We start from the raw sequence: 17,219 nt of genomic DNA on the forward strand, positions 1-17,219 counted from the left end.
GGGCCGGCGGCGGCGTGGCCGCGCGCGCCACTCGCGGCTGCGATGTGACCCGGGCGGGCGGGGAGCGGCACCGGCTGCGCCTCCGGCCCGTCCCGGCCCCGGCCCGCCCTGCCCCGGCCCGACCCGGCCCGCGGACGCACCCCCATGCCCGCTCACGGCCGCCCGCCGGTAGCGGCTGACGCCTGCGGGGCCCGAGGAGGCGATGGCTGCGGATCTGGTGGTGCTGCTCTGCTTGGCCGCCGCCGCGGCCGCCGTGGAAGGTGAGCGGCGAACGGGACCGCCGGGAGCGGGCGGGATGCGGAGCCGCGGGGGGAGCAGCCGGGGAGCAGCTCCCCCCGCCGTGCGGCACCGGCGCGGAGCTGCATCCTGGCCCCGGGGCCCCGCCGCCGGTGCCATCCCGCGGGGCTGGCAGCCTGTGCCCGAGGGTGCCCCCGGCGAGGGGCCGGGGATGGCGGGGGGAACCCGCCCGGATCCGGCTGCTCCGGCTCGGGTCCCCTCCGCGGCGGAACCCTACCCGGGGCTGCGGGGGGGCCGCCCCAGGGACCGCTCTAGGTCCCCACTCTGGTCCCCGGGGCCGCGGTGGGGCCGCCTGCGTGGTCTCCTCTGGGTCCCCTCGGGTCCCCGGGGACGCTGCGGGGGCCGTGGCGGTGCTCGGAGCCACCTCTGGCAAACCTTCCTCCTCCCAGCGCCGACGGAGGATGGATGCGCCGGGAGCCGTGGGCAGGTGGGCTCCGTTCCCTGGGATGAACTGAGCCGGGGGATGCTTGCCCGTCCGTGGAGATACAGGGCAGGTGCGTGCCCGTCCCCTCAGCACGGTCCGTGCCGGTGGGCTGTGGTCTTTTGGCTGTCTCCCGCCTGGTCGTGGGATTCACTGGGCACCGGGAAGGCTCACAGCTGAGACCCAGGCTCCGGGCGGCAGGCCTGGTAGGACAAGTATCGCTTATTTTATTTTTTTTCCTCTCTATTTTGTCACTGCCACCTTTTTTTCCTAGTACAGCACAGGTTCGCGGCAGGGCTTGCCCAGCGCTTGAGCAGTGGCTGTGGCAGGGGATGTGGTGCAGCCCCTCGCTGGTGGGCAGCGAGAAGTGTGTGGTTGCAGGGAGATGGTGCGCGGGGTCTCAAACCGCTGCCGGCCGATGTGGGGCTGGACCCTCCTCGTGGGGATTTATAATGTGAGCGTGGTTGTGGCTCAGCTGGAAGCTGTCGGAGGTGGCCGGAGACTCCGGCTCAGCGAGGAGCTGGTTCAGGAGCTGGAATGCTGCCGCGATGGTCTCAGTGGGGTTTGTGCCCTCCGCTCGCAAGCACAGCTGTCGGATCGGGGCGGGCAGGCCCTCTTGCTGCAGCATCCCTTTTCCACGGGCTTTTGGCTGACGCAGGTGTTGGCTTTTCGTATTCCTCGGGCCTCCTCGCCTCATCGCATCTCCGTAGGAATGCCTCGAGGTGTTGGTGCCGGTGCCTTGCCGAAGCGTGGTGCAAACGGGTGCGTGTTTGCTCGGCGGCGAAGCCGCACGTGAAGAGGCAGGACCTGTTCGCAGCGCTCGGCTCGCCGGCGTTTGCAGCGTCAGCTGCTTGAGGCACTGCTGGAATCGCGGCTGGCTGGGACACCTCGGCTCGCTCCCGGTCCGAGGGCACTCCTGGGTGTCACCCGGGGTGTTCCCCAGCTTGTCCCGAGCCACCCCCGGGAGCACTGGCAGAGCCAGCGTCCCTGCCCAGCACCGAACCTGTTGAGGAGCGGTGGTATTTCTACTCTGATGAGGAAGTTGCTTGGATAGTAAAGTAGTATCCTAGGAGAGATCTCAGATTTCAGGGAAAATTTTGGACGGGGGATTTCTGAGGCAGAGCAATCGCATCTGATTTGGAGTCAAGACGAGAGCCTTCTGGCGTGGTCACATAAAGAAAATGCCTTTTTATGGGGTTTATTTAAATCTTATTGAATTTCTTGGAGCAGACGTTGAATTTGCTAGGTTGAAAAGTGGGTTTCTCTAATGGAGCTGAAGCATCTCCTAGGGCCTGACCTGCCCTGGGGTCTTGCTTTCCCCCTGGAGCATCCACAAGGCTGGATTTGCTGGCAGCCCTCTCTGACAGCGAGGCAAACCCAAGGCGGGCGCCCGGCTCTGCCCGGGGCTGGAGGAGCAGCTGAGCGAGGGATGGCTCCCTGCATCCCAAATCAGCCAGCGAGACAAAAAGTCTTTTTTTCTGGGATGGCGGGGGGAGACGTCTGGGGGTCTGGACCCGGCTGGAGGGGAGGAGGATGCAGCCAGGGTCAGGGCCGGGGCTGCCTACAACCCGCTCCCGTTATCCTCCATAAAACCTTGCTAACTCATTGCCTGCGGCACGCGAACCTGGAGGTAGTACAGTCGCTCGTCTGACTTTTCTTACGGTTCCTTGATTTTTTTACCAAATCCTGTGGCTTAGCTGATCCTTTTCTGCCGGACACCTGGATGTTTGTATTTATTTTAAAATTTTTTTGTGGCTTGGAAAGAGGAAGAAGGACGCGAGGAGATGGCAGCGCCAAATACTCCGTCTCTCCCACACCCTGCAATCACTCAGGAGCCGCTCGCGTGCTCTCTCTCGTGTTAGCTGAACCAAATATAATCCCATTTAGCATATAGAGAGGGTGGTAATGGGCTGACGATGTACGTTTTAACTCGGGGTTGGAGGTGTCAGGTGGGGCTGATGACCATTTTGGTGCAGCTCCTTCACTATTTCACCTGCCTCCCCGCTCATCTCTCCGTCCCTGCCTCGCGTCTGCTCTTTTAAAATCCACGTTTTCCTCTCCGAGCTTGCAGCATCACGATAAGCAAAGCGCAGGAGCGAGCTGGAAAGCCCTGCTGGGGGCTGGCGGATCCGGCTTAGCTTTGCTTCCCGTGCTTATCCACTCGCTTGGGAACCGCAAGCCTGGGAGAGGACCAGGGATGGGGTTTGGTTGGAGAGCGACGTCCCTGGATCCCGCTGCCCGCCCCGGGCGCCCCTCTCCTCCCGCCTTGGCTCGGGATGTGCACATCTGTTGCAGGGCATCCTTCGGGCTTCCTGCGCTTCCGCCCGGCGCCGGAGCGGAGCCTGTGCCTGTGCCGAGCAGGCTGAGAGCGGCGGCCGCCCTGCCCTTCCCACCGTCACCAGCACCATGTGGGCTCCCACCTTTGGCCCAGCTGCTCCGCCCGCAGCGCAGCCGTTCCCAGGGAGAAGCTAGAAATAAGTCTCCAAGAGGGAATTTGCAAGTGCTAGTGTCCTGCGTGGGAATTTACAAGTGCTACTATCCAGCCATCCCTTTACTTTTGTTTTTTTTTTTCCTTTTTTTGCACAAGCTGCCCGGGGAAGGAAAAGGAAACCCTAAGGGGAAAACCCTTATTCTCGATGTGATGAGTGAGCCCAGATCTTATCAGCCTGAAGGGAAAGCGTTTTGTCAAGTCATGGAAAAGGGGCTTAAGACCGCAGGTGCCTGGGTTGCCTTTTTTTTGACTAATTGCTGGTATTTCCACACATGGATAAGGTGTGAGTCTGTGATAAATATATTTATTTTCCTGGTCTTTTGGATGTTGGGTTACTGCATGTGTTTGGTGGCCCTAACTACTGTGGCACGAACTGCCAGGGGGTTTGCAAGGTGGCCTCTCACCCATCCTGGGTGCAACTCCTGATGCAACAGGCCAGAGTATAAACCTTCCACTGGCCTAAAAAATCAGAAGAAAATATGGATGTTTGATGATGGAGGAGCTCAAATGTGTTCATCTGTCTCCAGATCCAGGCACAGTGCTGAATACATGTTTCTAGCAGAGATGAGTTCTGCAAGCTAAAGAAGTGCTCAGATTTGATGAAAAGGGGGAAATAGTACCTTGGGCAATGGGTAACTCAATGCCAATCAGGGCAGCAAAGTCTTGGAAACCCTGGTCCTGGTGCAGTGGGAATGCTGAGGGATGAGGCTGATGCAAGCGAGCCCCAGACTCGTGTGATGCTGTCCAAAGGATGCCGTGGTGCTCCGGTCCCTCTGAGCAGACATGGTGGGAATAAGGAGTCATTTAACAGCACAGCAAGGCTGAGTCAATAGTTGGGGTTGGGAAAGGGAAAAAGGGAATGTTTTTGCCAAATATTCATTAGGATTTGAAAGCGCATTTCAATTTGACCTTGTTCTCCTGCTGCAAACATTGGAGCTCTCAGGCACTGCACGCGTCAGTGCTCGAGTGAGGCAAATGTTAGGCTTGGATGTTGGGTGGGTGGCAGCTTGGGAAGGCATCTCCTTGGCTGGAATGGTAGGAATTTGGAGTGTGTGTCACTCAGGGAGGTCGCTGGTGTGATGGAAGGGGTGCAGATAACCCTCGGGTGGGAATTTGGGTCCCCTGGTGACTGAGAGCACCTTGTGAAGTGGTGGTGGGTGGTGGGGAAGGCAAATGGACGTGAATCCAGAGGACATCATGACCTGTGAATGGCGCTTCTGCTGGCTGAGCCTGCGGCATCCCCCCCTCAGGTTAGCGTGGGAGCAGAGAGGTGTGGAAAGGGGTGGAGCAATGTCGGAGAGAGCTGGGACCCTGGGTGGACACGGAGCTGGTTGTTCCACTGTCCAGGTTTTAGAGGTGAAACCACAGTCTTTGCAAAAAGGAGTGGCATGAGAGGCTGCTTGGAAGTGCGCAGGGAAGGGAATGGGCACGGAGCTGCTGCAGGCAGCAGGTAGAGCCAACACAACCCTTTCCTTAGGGACAATGAGAGCAAACTCTTGCCCAAATCAGCTCTACAGCTTCCCAGATAAGTGGCAAAAGTGGATGGGCTCCCTCCTTCCCTGAGTCACTTCCAGCCGCAGCTGAATTTTTGAAGTTCTTTTATTTCGGTCACCATCCATTTTCCACCAAGTCACATCACGAGAAATGGTGAGAAAACCAGGGGATGCGTGTTCGTAGGAGCGAAAGGATCTGCACTTTATTTATTTATTTCTCACAACTTCTGAATTATTAAAGCGTCTTCAGCGGAGATTAACTTTCCCTGCTCAATATTTATTATTGTTTCATTTCCCTGGAAGTTGGAGCTACAGGGGCTTTGATAAATGGGCTGGAAGGTTCTGTAGTTTCTCCGTGGCTAATCTAAGTACGTCCGTATCCTCTGCTGAAAAGCTAATTTGTAATTTCCTATGGTAATGCCGCTTACCAAATTATAACGATGCACCGGGGTCTGCTTTTCCTCCCGCTCCTCTGCTGGGGGAACAGCGCTGCCGTCGGGAAATGGTGTCAAACCTGGAAACTGGCCATTAGCCCCCTAAATTTTCGGTCTAATCACAGAAATCCAGAAAGCCTGTGGACCATCTGGTCTGTTTTCTCACGTCTGGGCTGGAAAGCCCCCGCCTGCCCCCGGTGTGGTTTCAGGGATGGGAGCGGTGGCCGGAGCCAGCGCCCTGTGCCGATGGCACGGCCTGTCTGCCCGCCTGGGTTTGCGTCAGCCACCGGAGCTGGATGGTGTGCGCAATCCCTGCTCCTGCAAACCTCTCCCACCACCCCAATTATAATCAAGTGTTATCAGTCTTTTGAATAATTGAAGAGGCTTTCTGTTGAATATTTAATTACGATAATATTTGGTTAGCGGGGGTTGTTGGGCTCCATTTGTGCAATTGAGAATTACTGCAAGAAAACAACCTGTTAAAAGAAAATGTTTTTGTCTATGATCATTGATTTATCTTTTTTTTTCTTTTTAAGCTAATCAGTTACTTAGTTGAAATTGGTTAATTAGCTGAGCTCCATTAAGACTCTTCGGCATTTAAACTTGATGTTTCTAAATAATTATAGTTTTGCCTGCTAAGCCCACAACCCAGGGTGACCTAATTACTATTAAAGCGAGACGTGCTTTGGTCTGGCTTTAATAAGTCCCTGCTGGGAGCCCCGTGGTGAAAAATCACAGAGGCAATAGTTCAAAGGGGAAGAGGCTTGTGCCAAGCCCTGGATGGGGAGGATGACTGTCCTTCAGCCTTGCTTCTTCCAACCTAAACAGGGATGTTCTTGATTTGGGAGGAGAGGATCCCCAGAGCTTCCCCATGGTCGGCATCTCTGTGCCATCCACTTATGGGACCAGTGGAAGGTGAGGGCAGGTGGTTGCCTGGAAAACAAGAGTTAGGATTCGTTTTAGTTGAGTGTTAATTTGCTTGTTTTCTCAGTCATTCCCCTTAATAAGCAGGTGGAGTCCTTTCAAGGTCTTTCCAGATGGGGGGAGAAAAAAAATACAGTATTAAGTTAATCTTGTTTGTTTTTTTTTTTTTCTTTTTAACAGTAGTAAGGTTATAGAGATTATTATTAGGATCTAGTGGAAGGTGTCCCTGCCTATAGCAGGGAGTTGGAACGAGATGATCTTTAAGGTTCCTTCCGACCCAAACCATTCTGTGATTCTAGGATTTTATTTATTTATTTATTTATTTATTTATAATTTGGAAATAGCCATGCCAAGTAATTAGGGATTAGTGGAGCCTCAGGTATGTGCTCATTTGTGTAGTGAGTAAAATGTTTATTATCTGTAGAGGCATCCAGTCGGGGTTACTGGTGGTTGGAGCTGATTAAGCTTTAATTTGTTATGCAATGAGTAAAAGTGGTAACTGGGAGTAGGTGACAGGCTGTGGAAATCCTCATTTTTAGGCCGTTTCATCCCATCCTTGGTGGGGTCTTCATCGTGACTTCAGAGGATTGTTTAAAGATATTTTCTCCCCAAAAGTCCTTCTCACATCCTGCCTGCCTCTACAATCACCAGTACCCTGTGTGCCACATCCCAGCAGCAACTGGGCACCAAGCTTTGGATTATTCAAACCCAACCAGCCTTTTCCTTGGATTGCTCTGTGCATGGCTGGGTTTTGGTGTCTTTGCCTGGCTGTGTATTACATTTTTTAGGGGAAGGGCAGCTCAGCCCACTGGGTGCTCTCCTCTCCTGGTTTTGCTGTCTACCAGGGACCCTCTCCAGTCCTGCAAACCCCAAGACCTGTTGCACATCCACATCTTTCCCACCCTTTCCCTATTTTCTTTACATTTGCAGGGCAGAGCATGGGGACATCTTTTTTTGCACGTCCTGGGGCAGAGCAGCTCACCTTCTTCTGCCTCCTGGGCTGGATTTCAGGTGGAGGCTGCTTCTCCCTCAGCCCCAAAACCTGGGAAAACAGTGTCTGCTTTGAGCACAGGGTCAATCCCCTGTGTCCTCTCCTTGTGGGGTGCTGCGGGTGAGCCAGCAATGACACCCAAAACACAGTGGGGTGACAAAGCCAGGGTGGACCCGGAGCTGGTGTTGGTCCCCTGTCTCTTGTGCTAAAACCCACACCACGGGTGGAGGGATGGAGCAGGGAACGGCAACGTTTGAAGTTTTATGGAGGTTTTTCATTTCTTTTTTAGCAATCAGAGGCCAGGGACGGGCCTTTGATTACTCGAGGCCTCCGCTTGCTTCAACTGCTTCCGTAGCCGCGGGGTTGGAGCCGCCTCATTATTGTCCTCGCTGGGGTCCTGTTGATAGGAGGATAATTGCTTTTTGCTCAAAAGACATTAAATCACTGCAGAAGAGGCAAAGGGGTGTGAATTATGTCTTCCCCGGGCAAACTAGGAACTTGGCGGAGGAGTTGAAAAGGAAACACCATCCTCCAGAGGCGGGAGGAGATCGGGGCTGGCTGTGTGGGTCTGCTCCGGTCCCACCGCCCTCAGGATGGGGAGAGCTGGGAGGAAGACAGCCTGATGTACTGGGCACAGGCTGGGGCTGACCTTAGTGGTGGCTGGGCACTTTAATTTTTCACCCAACACCTATAGCTTCCTATTTCCAAATGCCCAAGGAAGGAGATGAACACGTAGGGCCAGAACAGGAGCGGGGTGCTCTCGGAGTGCTCCATTAGGCGCTGGCTCTGCTTTTCATTTGAAACAAATGTGTTTGGAAGTAACAGAATTGTCAGAATTGTCCTGTCAGAAGTACTTCTTATAATGTTTTTGGCTAGTCCAGCACCTTTGCCTCCCATGATGTACCCGTGGAGCTGGTGAGGTTGCTCCATGGGTGTGTTTGCCCACGGTCTGTAGCAGCACGGAGGTGCCTTCAGTGGTCGCTCCATCCCTGAGCTTCTGCTGTGGTTATTTTAAAGGCAGTGGTCTTTAATTTAATAATGGAAATTATGGGCATGACCTGGCTGCAGGCAAACCCAAGACACACGGAGCTGCTCCTCAGCCCGTGGGGTTTGGCTGGAGCTCTCCAGAAGCTCCATGCAAGTCTCTTGGAGATGTGTGGCCTTTGCTGCCTATGCTTTGCCCCTTGAGAGGAAATTGCTGGTGAGGGTCTAGGTCATTTGAGCACATCAGGGTCTCAACAGAGGCACTGTGAGATCACATCAAGTGATGTCATTTGGACCAGAGATGGAGCTGTAAAGGGGTAATTTCTGGTGTCATAAGATAGAGGAGGATCAGCTCCATGCCATGTCTCCTGGGGAGTGATGTGTGGCATCTTGAGCCATGTCATTGTGCCAAGTAGCCACTGTCTTGCTCAGTGAAATGAAGAAAAGCACCAGCTGTGCAGGAATTAAAGGCATCAATGCCTTTTTCTTTGGCCCCAGGTTGGGTCAAGCCCTCCTGAGCTCTGTCCATGTGCTGGCAGAGCTGCCCCTGACCCAGGGATGCCACAGCCAACCTTGTGGAGGAGAGGAGGTGGGTGCTGGCTGGTGGGAGCTGTAAGGTCACGAGCTAATTGTGTTCAGTATTTAAAGATCAGCTTTACTCTCGCTCCGTGTGCCGTGTGTGGGTTGTTCCCGCAGTGGCTGCACCGCTGGGTGCTCACAGGAGCTCCTGCGCTCACAGCCCGGCTCCAGAGCCTGACCAAGGCTGTGGAAAGATGCTGTTAACTTCCATGGGCTCTGGATGAGGCTGGAGGAGAGGGGCTGCTTTGAGAAGGGCTCTGCTTTGAGCCCCCTCCAGGGCTGCCTTTGCGTGCCAGCGCTGGGCTCTGCTGCCAGGGCTCACGGGAATGGGGAAATCCCTGCTTTTGCACGGTCCGGTCCCTAACTTGGGGGAAGATGGCCCAGCTGCCTCCCACCTTTGGGACCCACTTGGCAACATCCCTGAAGATGGTCCAGTTGCCTCCCACCAGTGGAATCCACTTGGCAGCATCCTGGAAGATGGTCCATCTGCCTCCCACCAGTGGGACCCACTTGCAGCATTCCCCAAAATGGCCTGGCTGCCTCCCACCAGTGGGACCCACTCGCAGCATCCCCAGGGCTCCCTGCTGATGGGGCTTGAGGAGCAATGGGTGGGCACCCACCTTACCCTGTGCCTCGATAACTCCTGTGTTTTCCCACTCTGGACCCCACGGGTCTGGTGTGTGCTTTGGTTGTTCCCAAATGTCATCTCCTGAGTCGCAGGCCCAGCAGATTTTTGGAGGTGGCTCTGCGGCAAGGCACGTTTTTATTTTGTTCTTTAAAGCTTTGCGGTGTTCAGGGGAAACTGGGATGTCTTTGAACCATTTAAAGTATTCCTAATAGGTTACCTTGAAAGCTTTCTGCAGTCTTGAATGAATCAAAGTGCAAATGTTTATAATGCAACACCCACACAGGCTGGGAGAGGAATTTTATTAAGGCAGGAGAGTCAGAAAACAATAATAATAAAACATGTTTTATGAAGTTGGTGAGAAACTTATAAACTAGGTGAAGTTTTACAGCAGATGAATTTGATACAAGTTGTAAATTTGAATTCCCAGGCTGGTCCTCAGGTCTTGCTCTTTATTACCTGAAATAACATTCTCCACTTTTAATAGTTGGCTGCGGCAGAGCGAGCGCAGTTTTATCTCTCTAAATGATCCGCCGTGCGTGTCTTATCATCAGACTTTCCCCATCCTAAGGACTCTGGCCCTTTCCTTGAGCAGCACAGTGCCTGCTGCCAATTAGCAAATTGCTGCTGTTTGCTTTGCCATGACAGGAGATGGCTTTGGAAGTCCTTCCATACATCCCCATGTCCAGATTATTGAGATTTTTTTCCAGCAGAAACTGCTTCATTGTCAGATAAGAGGATTGTTTTGTTAATACCTCAGCAAAAAGGGACTGGAAGATGCTGTTGATAAATCAGTGTATTTCAGTAGCAACTGTGCTTTCCCACTCCTGGCATTGCTGGGAGGGATATGGGCACTTGCCAGGGCATTGTTGTGAGGTGACCGATGGCCTTTTGAGGTGTTTGGTGCTCTGTTCCCATTTTTCCTTCTCATATTTCCTTGAGAGCCCACCTTTCTCCCAAAAAGGAGTTTTCCTTGTGGTGCGATCCAGGGACCAGTGAGGTACCACTGCCTGAGCTGGCTTTGTCCCCATCCCAGGGGTGGCTTCCCAAGGGTGGCATGTGATGACCCCTGAGTGCCCCCCATGCCTCCAACCCCTCTGTGCCACTCAACTGTCAGCAGCTGTAGCAAGGGAAGAGTATAAAAATGGTTTTTCAGCCCCCTGTCCTGTCTGTGCACACACCAGTGGATTATTCCTCTCGAAAAATAAGTGATTACTTAAGTAAAGCTTTAGAGCTAATGGCCAGATTATTCCCTTTAAAATGGGAAAGTAATTAGGGATGTTTTTTTAAATAGGCTTCCCACCCTTGGATCTTCTGGGATTAGCCTACGTGGGTGTGTAAATATTTCGTTTCCAAGGACTTTTTTTTTTAAATTTTTCCCCCCTCCCCTTCCTTGAAGAAACAGCAGTGATAAGCGACTGAAATGAGGCAGCAGCTGTGCTTGGACACTTTCCCCAGCATCCAAAATATAATTGAAATTAAAGATGACCCACAGAGGAAAATGAAATTAGGGCTTTGCTGGTGTGATGCACCATGGAGGGTTTCCTCTGCTTGTGTGTGAAGTTGGAGAAAGAGGTTGTGCCTTGGGGTGCTGGGATGTTCGGGGTGATGGAGAACAAGTCCAGCCCTGAGTAAGAGCTGTGGTTGAGCACAGTGGGCTTGGTTGTGTCTTCTGCCTCTGGCTGCCCCTTGGCTTGCAAGGATTTTTGAGCTTGTTTCTGTTTGTGGAGGTCTCTCTTTAACATCCAAATAGTTTAGACTTTTTGCACCAAGGCACTTTGATATTTGGCTTCAAAACCGCGTCTTGTTTTGAAACTCGTTGCAGCGCTTGCGATGTGTTGGTAAAGCTGGGAAGGCGAGCGAAGGGAAGCTGAAAGCAGAAGCAAAAGATGTAGGTAGATGCAAAAATGGTTTTAACCAAGTGATCTGATGGAGTTGCAGATTGAAGGAGTGGTTGAAGCCAGTAACTCACGCAGCTCTCCTAGAGGTCTGTGTCCCCTGAGACACCTACAGCTGACAAGCACCTTGCCAGGCTGGAGGAGGCCAGATCTTGCATTCCCCATCCATCTAAGGGATAAATCCCAAGCCCCAGCGAGCCATCAGAAAGCTGCCAGAAGAAAACCTGGCTCAGAAGCAAACCTGCCCAGCCCTCAGGTTGGAGGTGTCATCAGTGTGTTGTGGGGCTTTGGTCCCCATCCTGCTGCTGGGAGATACTTAGGAGGTGCTTCTTAAAATACTCATCCACCTATCATTTCTCTTTCTGGCAGGGGTTATTTATTGCAAACATTCACCTGGGGCTGCTTTCAGGTGCCTCGCTCGTTCTTTCAAAGGCTCTATTTGTGCTGTTCAGCTGCTTTTGGCAACTTTGGGACTTTTTGTTTGCTTGCCTGCCTGCTGGAAAGCCTTCAGAGGTTGTTTAAGAGGCGAGGGGAGCCTGTAGATCCAGAGAGTTTTTTTTCTTGTTATTATTATTATATATTATTATAATTAAAACATATTTTTAGCAGCTGAAATTCGAACCCGTCTGGGTATTTATACAGCAAGATGTTTTGGATGAGGAATAGGCCAAGAGAGTCACATGGTTGGGGCCAACGTGAAACAAAAGAATCCATTTATTATCCAGGCAGGAAATTTGTTCCTCGGGATGTTGTAGCTGCAGACATAATGATTTCATTTCCTCTGGTTCACCCAGATTAATGGCTTGTGCTCTTTTGTTTGTGTGCCTGTGTTATTTCTGCGGCGCGGCTTCCCCTCCTGCTCCGTGCGTGTGCGAACATGTGTGCGAGTGCCCTGGGCAAGGAGGGGGACGGGGGGTCTCGGGGCTGCAGCAGCCTGCTTGGGATGATGGGCTGGGCTGGGAGGCTGGGAGAGCTGAGCAAAGCCTGTGGGACCGCCTGGGGAGTCCTTCTTGGCGGTGATGGATGTCCTAGTGCGTGTGCACCTCCAGGGGTCCTCTCCTCCTGCGTCTCTGGGGATCTTCTCCTGCATCTCCTTTGTTTTTGTCCTACTTACATTTCTGGGGGTCTTCTCCTGCCGTGGTCGCCAGGGCAGTGAGGGGTGTTTTCCTGTGGTGGTGAGATGGAGAGTTTGAGACAAATGTGAATATTGACCTTATGGAAGGTGTGACAGTGCTGTGTCTTCTCTGCAGCCATGCTCAGGGGTCTGTGGAGGTGTTGTGTGCTTGGTGGGAAACCCAAACCTTTGCACCCTCCCAAACATGATGCTGGGAAGCAGCTTCTTTTCCCAGGGAGCCATGCTGATGCGCAGGGGTGTGGGTGTTGACCACGTGGCTATGGATGAACACCTCCTTCCTTGCTGCCTGGGTTGGCCTTTCATTCCAGGCAGGTCCCAGCCCCTCATGGGGCCTCTGGCCATCTGGTACTTACACTCCCTGCTTGATAAAAACCCAACAGACCCGTCTCTGTGGACACTCCAAGATCAGTGGCAGCCTTAATCACTCCCTTTCTCTCTCTCTGAGGGTTTGCCTTTCAAAAGTGATGTGACAGACAAACGATGCCTTTGCATTGCTGTTGCCCGATGGGCCCTTGCAGGGTTTTGGCACAGAAGAGCTTTTGATTTACTGTGTGCAGTGTGACCGTGATCTTCTCTTCCGGATTAATCTGGAGTAACCTCGTGGAGTTGGAAGCACCCATCTGTGATGAGTTCAATGTGGCACTGCCTAGGATCCACCTGGAGAAGGATTCAAGTCTGTTTTGCTGCCCCTGTGCCTGGCTCTTCCTCCTTCCCTCCTTTAGGTGTTTCTGCTCTAAATTTGTGGAAGAGAGAGAGTTTCTTCTGCCTCTTCTGGGGGAGGTTTCCCTGTGGGGACATACCTCACTGAAGGAAGACCCTCTTGACCATCAAGGTGCATCTGCCATCCCTCCTGGCATCCTTCTGGGTCCTTGGTGCACCAATCTCATCTTGCACATGTGTTGCACCTTCTTGCTTTTGTTCTGCTGAGCTTTTGTGCCATGAGGGGCGTGTGGGGCTGAAGGCGTGAGCTCAACATCCAAAAGCTGTGGAGGAGAGGGATGGGGGAGCTCCTGGTACCTTGTCAAGGGCAGGCTCCTTCTCCCCACCTTCCTGCCCTCCCAAGTGGCTCCCGTGTCACCCAGGTGACAGGGTTTGAGAGGCTGTGACAGCTCCGTTGCGCAGAAGATGATGAACAGTAATGAGACCCAGAGCACAATGTGCACTTAAAGTGATTTATTTCAGCAAGGAAACCACAATCAGGGAGGATGGGTCAGCGTCATCAGGAGAAGAGGTGGGTATGGAGATGAGCTCCAGGGGAACTTTATCATCAACCAGCACTGCTTTAAAAATGAGCAGAGCTGGCGTTGCATGAAATGGAGCCGTGCTGGTCACGCCGGGACCATCCCGATCCCATGGTGGATTGTAGGCACTTCCCAGGGTCTGGCCAGTGACCAGGGTGGTCCTGGTGGCCTTCTCCATGCTTGCCTCCCTGCAAGCTGTGCTGAAGGATTTTGGTGAGCTGTCACCTGTGTGGTAAGGAGACGGTCCTGGCGAGGAGGGGGGGAAGTAATCCTTGAGCCCACCTTGGCGCAGCTCCCGGCGCGCAGATGGCTCTGCTCATGCTGGAGCCTTTTCCCAGCTTGCACCCGCGCAGGCACTGGGGCTGGAGGCAGGGCTGTGCCAGGCAGGCTTGCTGCCAACAGCACCTCCTGCCAGCATCCTCCTCTTCCTCCTCTTCCTCACCTCCCAGGGCCTGTGGGAGCTGTGGCTGCACAGCAGCTCAGCTGGGCACTGCATCTTGTAGGAAAAGCTTGGCCTAAGAATGGCCCTGAGCAAAATCTTGTGATTTGAGGTTCACTTAGAGCAGTGCTCATGTTTCCTCCCTTCTCACGGAAGAGGCTCCTGGTGTAGGGGGATCCCTGATGCTGCCTCCATGCTGGCAGGAGCTGTGGGAGGCAGCAGTTTGGATTATGCACCAAGAGCTTACAATGAGGGGTCCTGGAGCCCCTCTTGAGAAAGAGCATCTTCCAAGGGGGTGATTGCAGTCACTGGTTGCTGTTGGTGAATTTGGACAAGGATTTAACACAGCCCCACTGGCACCTTGTGTGAATGGGTGTTTGGAAATCTTGGCAAACACATGTTGTTGTTTACTCACCAGACCAGCTGTGGGTGTGAATGTACCTAAAGATGGCTCCGTCTGATGGGAAGGTTTTTTGGGTAGGATGCAGGATGGTTATAGATCCCAGCCACTGGCTGTTTTGTCCAAATCCAACAGTGGAAAATAAAAAAAAAAAAGCAAAGCTGAGAGAGCCCAGGATGTGTCTCCAGGGCATTTTAGGAAGGGACATTTAGATGTGGGGCCAGAGCAAAAAACCCATCGGAGTCTGCTCATGAAGTGCTCTGCCCTTTCCAGCGGGCCTGTTGGCTTTGCCACATCCCCTTCCCCACGTGTGCAGCCGGACGGCGGGGAGGACTGGGAGGACTGGGCAGGTGAGGGGGCTCTTTGCCAAGGCGTCCCCAGGGGATGCAGGCGGAGCCTCCCCCCATCCCATCCGTGTCCCGACGCGGTGCCGGCAGCCCCGTGCGGCGCCGCGGTGGCACAGATTTATTTCCCTTTGCCTCGTTTGCACTCGCGAGCTGACTCCATATGGTGCAAAAACCAGGGAGACGCTGCTCGGCACAGCAGCCGGCGCCGGGCTGGGGGAGTGGTGCAGGGGCCGCTTGCCGACGAGCTTTTGCAGTTTCCCTCGTTTGAGGCTCAATATTTCCACCTCCTTCCCTCGGCTGTGCTCCGGCAGCTGCGGGTGCGCTCGTCACCTCCAGCGGCAGCCGGAGCATCCCTGTGCTATTCCACTCTTGCCTCGCTGCTTTCCCTCCTCTCCCCCTCTGATCCCAGTTGCACAGCGGTCTTCAGGGTGCATCCTTGGGCCAGAAATGCTATTTTTTAGTTCTTACCTGCTCATGAAATTTTCAGCTGGCCCCCCTGGAAGCTTTAGTTACCTCTCAGATGCTGCCTTTAAAAATGCAGGATCAGTCTGGCTGAGGCTGTTCTGTGCTGGGGTGAAAAGTGAGGCTTTTCCCCCAGATTTTGGTGTCTGGGGGAACCACCAGGCGCTCGTGCTGGGAGCAGTGGTGCCTGGGGGAAGGGATGCCCCGGCGATGCTTGCTCGGTGTCTGAGCAGCCTGTCATGTTTGTGGCTTAGCAGAATCCCTTTGACATTTTAAAATAAGATCTAGTAAATAGGAGGTGGACGATGCCAGGTGCATCTCTGGGCGTGAGGGCTCTCTGACAGCTCAGCTGGCATTTCAGATTTAGGGCTCTACGAGACGCGTGTTTTCGCAGCGAGCGCGAAGCTTTTCTGGGGGACATGGTCCAAGACAGTGACTCATCCTGAATCTCTCAAGAAGTGCTGGTGTGTAGGGAAATGCAGGATAAATGTTTTGATTTTTAGAGTTTTCCTCATAGGCGGTGCCACCCTGGAGGAAGGCAAAATAACTCCTGCAGGGAAGGAGAGCTCCTGTGAGACACGTGTGAGCGCAGTGCTGGGGAGATCCCCTGCAATCCCACGGGCCAGTGTCCTGTGTATCCAGGCAGGGAGATTGTGTGTCCTCCTGATTCATCCTAACACATGTAATTGCAGATGCTATTGATGTTTAGGGCTGCTCTGTCTTCTCAGACAACTAATTCTGTATTTAGAGGCAATAATTTCCAAGGGAATCCCAGCTGATAAGGAGCCCACTCCATGGAACTTGTTAGGCTTCAATGGCCCTTGTCTGCGAAATCTCAAACACTGCCCTTGTTTATTATTTTTTTCCACTTCTTTTTGGAGTTCCTTGCTTTCTGGTAGTATGATGAAGATCAAGTTTCCCGAGAGAAGAGCTCCTGGCAGGATGTCCTTCTCCTGGGAAAGCTCACTTCCATAGAGCCTGGCTGGAGCACACCACGTGCAGCCAGTGCGGGTACGTGGATGGTTGACCAAGAAGTGAGCTACAGAAAAGGAGTAGTGGAAAATAGTCAGTTGTTGACATCACTACCCAATAACATTTGGTTTATCCTTGAGACTCTGTGCTCCTCTGGGATATGTGAAGGCTTGGGATTCTGGATCCTCCTGACTCTCTTGGCTGGTGAGGTGGTTGTCCAAGCCAGCTGGTCTCCACCCAAAGAGTCCATGATGTGATGCTACCAAAGCCACCCAACTGCATGACAAGGCACAGAGGGACCTCAGGCACCCGACCTTCAGCCTTGTCTGCTTTGCCATGTGCTCCTGGGTGGTGATGAGGTGGATGCTGAAGAGCAAACGATTGCTCTTCCCCAACCTTCATTCAAGCCAGACCTTCTCACACCCCTTAGCTGGATCTTGAGTTGGAAGCTGCTACTTCTCCTGGGCAGCCTTGAAAGCTTTTTGGAGGTTAAGGTTTCTGGGAAAGCCTCTGCCCACCCCTGCTTGGCTGAGTTCCTCTTCCACATCTTGTGGAGGATGAAATGAGTAACTGCCAAGCTTTGACATATGGTGATTTTCGGGGCAGGCTGCGGCATTCAGAGATGTTTGCTGGCTACCCAGCCTCGAGAAAGCAAAGATGAGGATTTAAATGCATAGTGACATTGTTCTGGAAAATATTCTCCTGAAAGACAGCCGTGTCATCTTCCTGCCCTGGATCCCTCCCCTGGCAGTGGCGTGGTGGAGGAGCTGTGCTCCTGGGGTGGCTGGGCCTGTCCTGGCAGGCCAGAGTGTTCATTAAAGTGCACTCCCAGCCCTTGGTGCTGCTTGACTTGGAGTTGCCAAGCTGTAAATGATGATGTATGACTGTGCTCTGTGCGTATGCTATGTGTGGATTTTGGGAATCCGTGGCCTGTGTGCAATTATAAAAAGTATGATATCAGCGGCTGACTGTCGTGACGGGAGCAAATGAGCTCCTTATGTTTGAAAACTTGTTCTCAAATCTTCAAAAATAGGTTTGCAATTTGGAAAACAAAAGGTATTGAAAGCTCTATCTTCCCTCTCTTAT

General features: G+C 53.1%; 1 protein-coding gene across 1 annotated transcript in view; it reads left to right on the top strand.

Annotated features, from left to right (window-relative positions):
* The first annotated feature begins 98 nt into the window (after window positions 1–98).
* The window catches only part of EPHB1 (EPH receptor B1), a 79,365-nt gene continuing 62,244 nt past the window's right edge, over window positions 99–17,219 (top strand). The window contains exon 1 of the mRNA XM_027703778.1: window positions 99–260. Coding sequence (XP_027559579.1) covers window positions 203–260 — 58 coding nt within the window. The 5' untranslated portion in view covers window positions 99–202. The remainder of the gene's footprint in view (window positions 261–17,219) is intronic.

Source organism: Neopelma chrysocephalum, unplaced genomic scaffold (genome assembly GCF_003984885.1).
Source record: "Neopelma chrysocephalum unplaced genomic scaffold, ASM398488v2 Primary Assembly neopelma1_252, whole genome shotgun sequence".
NCBI lineage: Eukaryota > Metazoa > Chordata > Aves > Passeriformes > Pipridae > Neopelma > Neopelma chrysocephalum.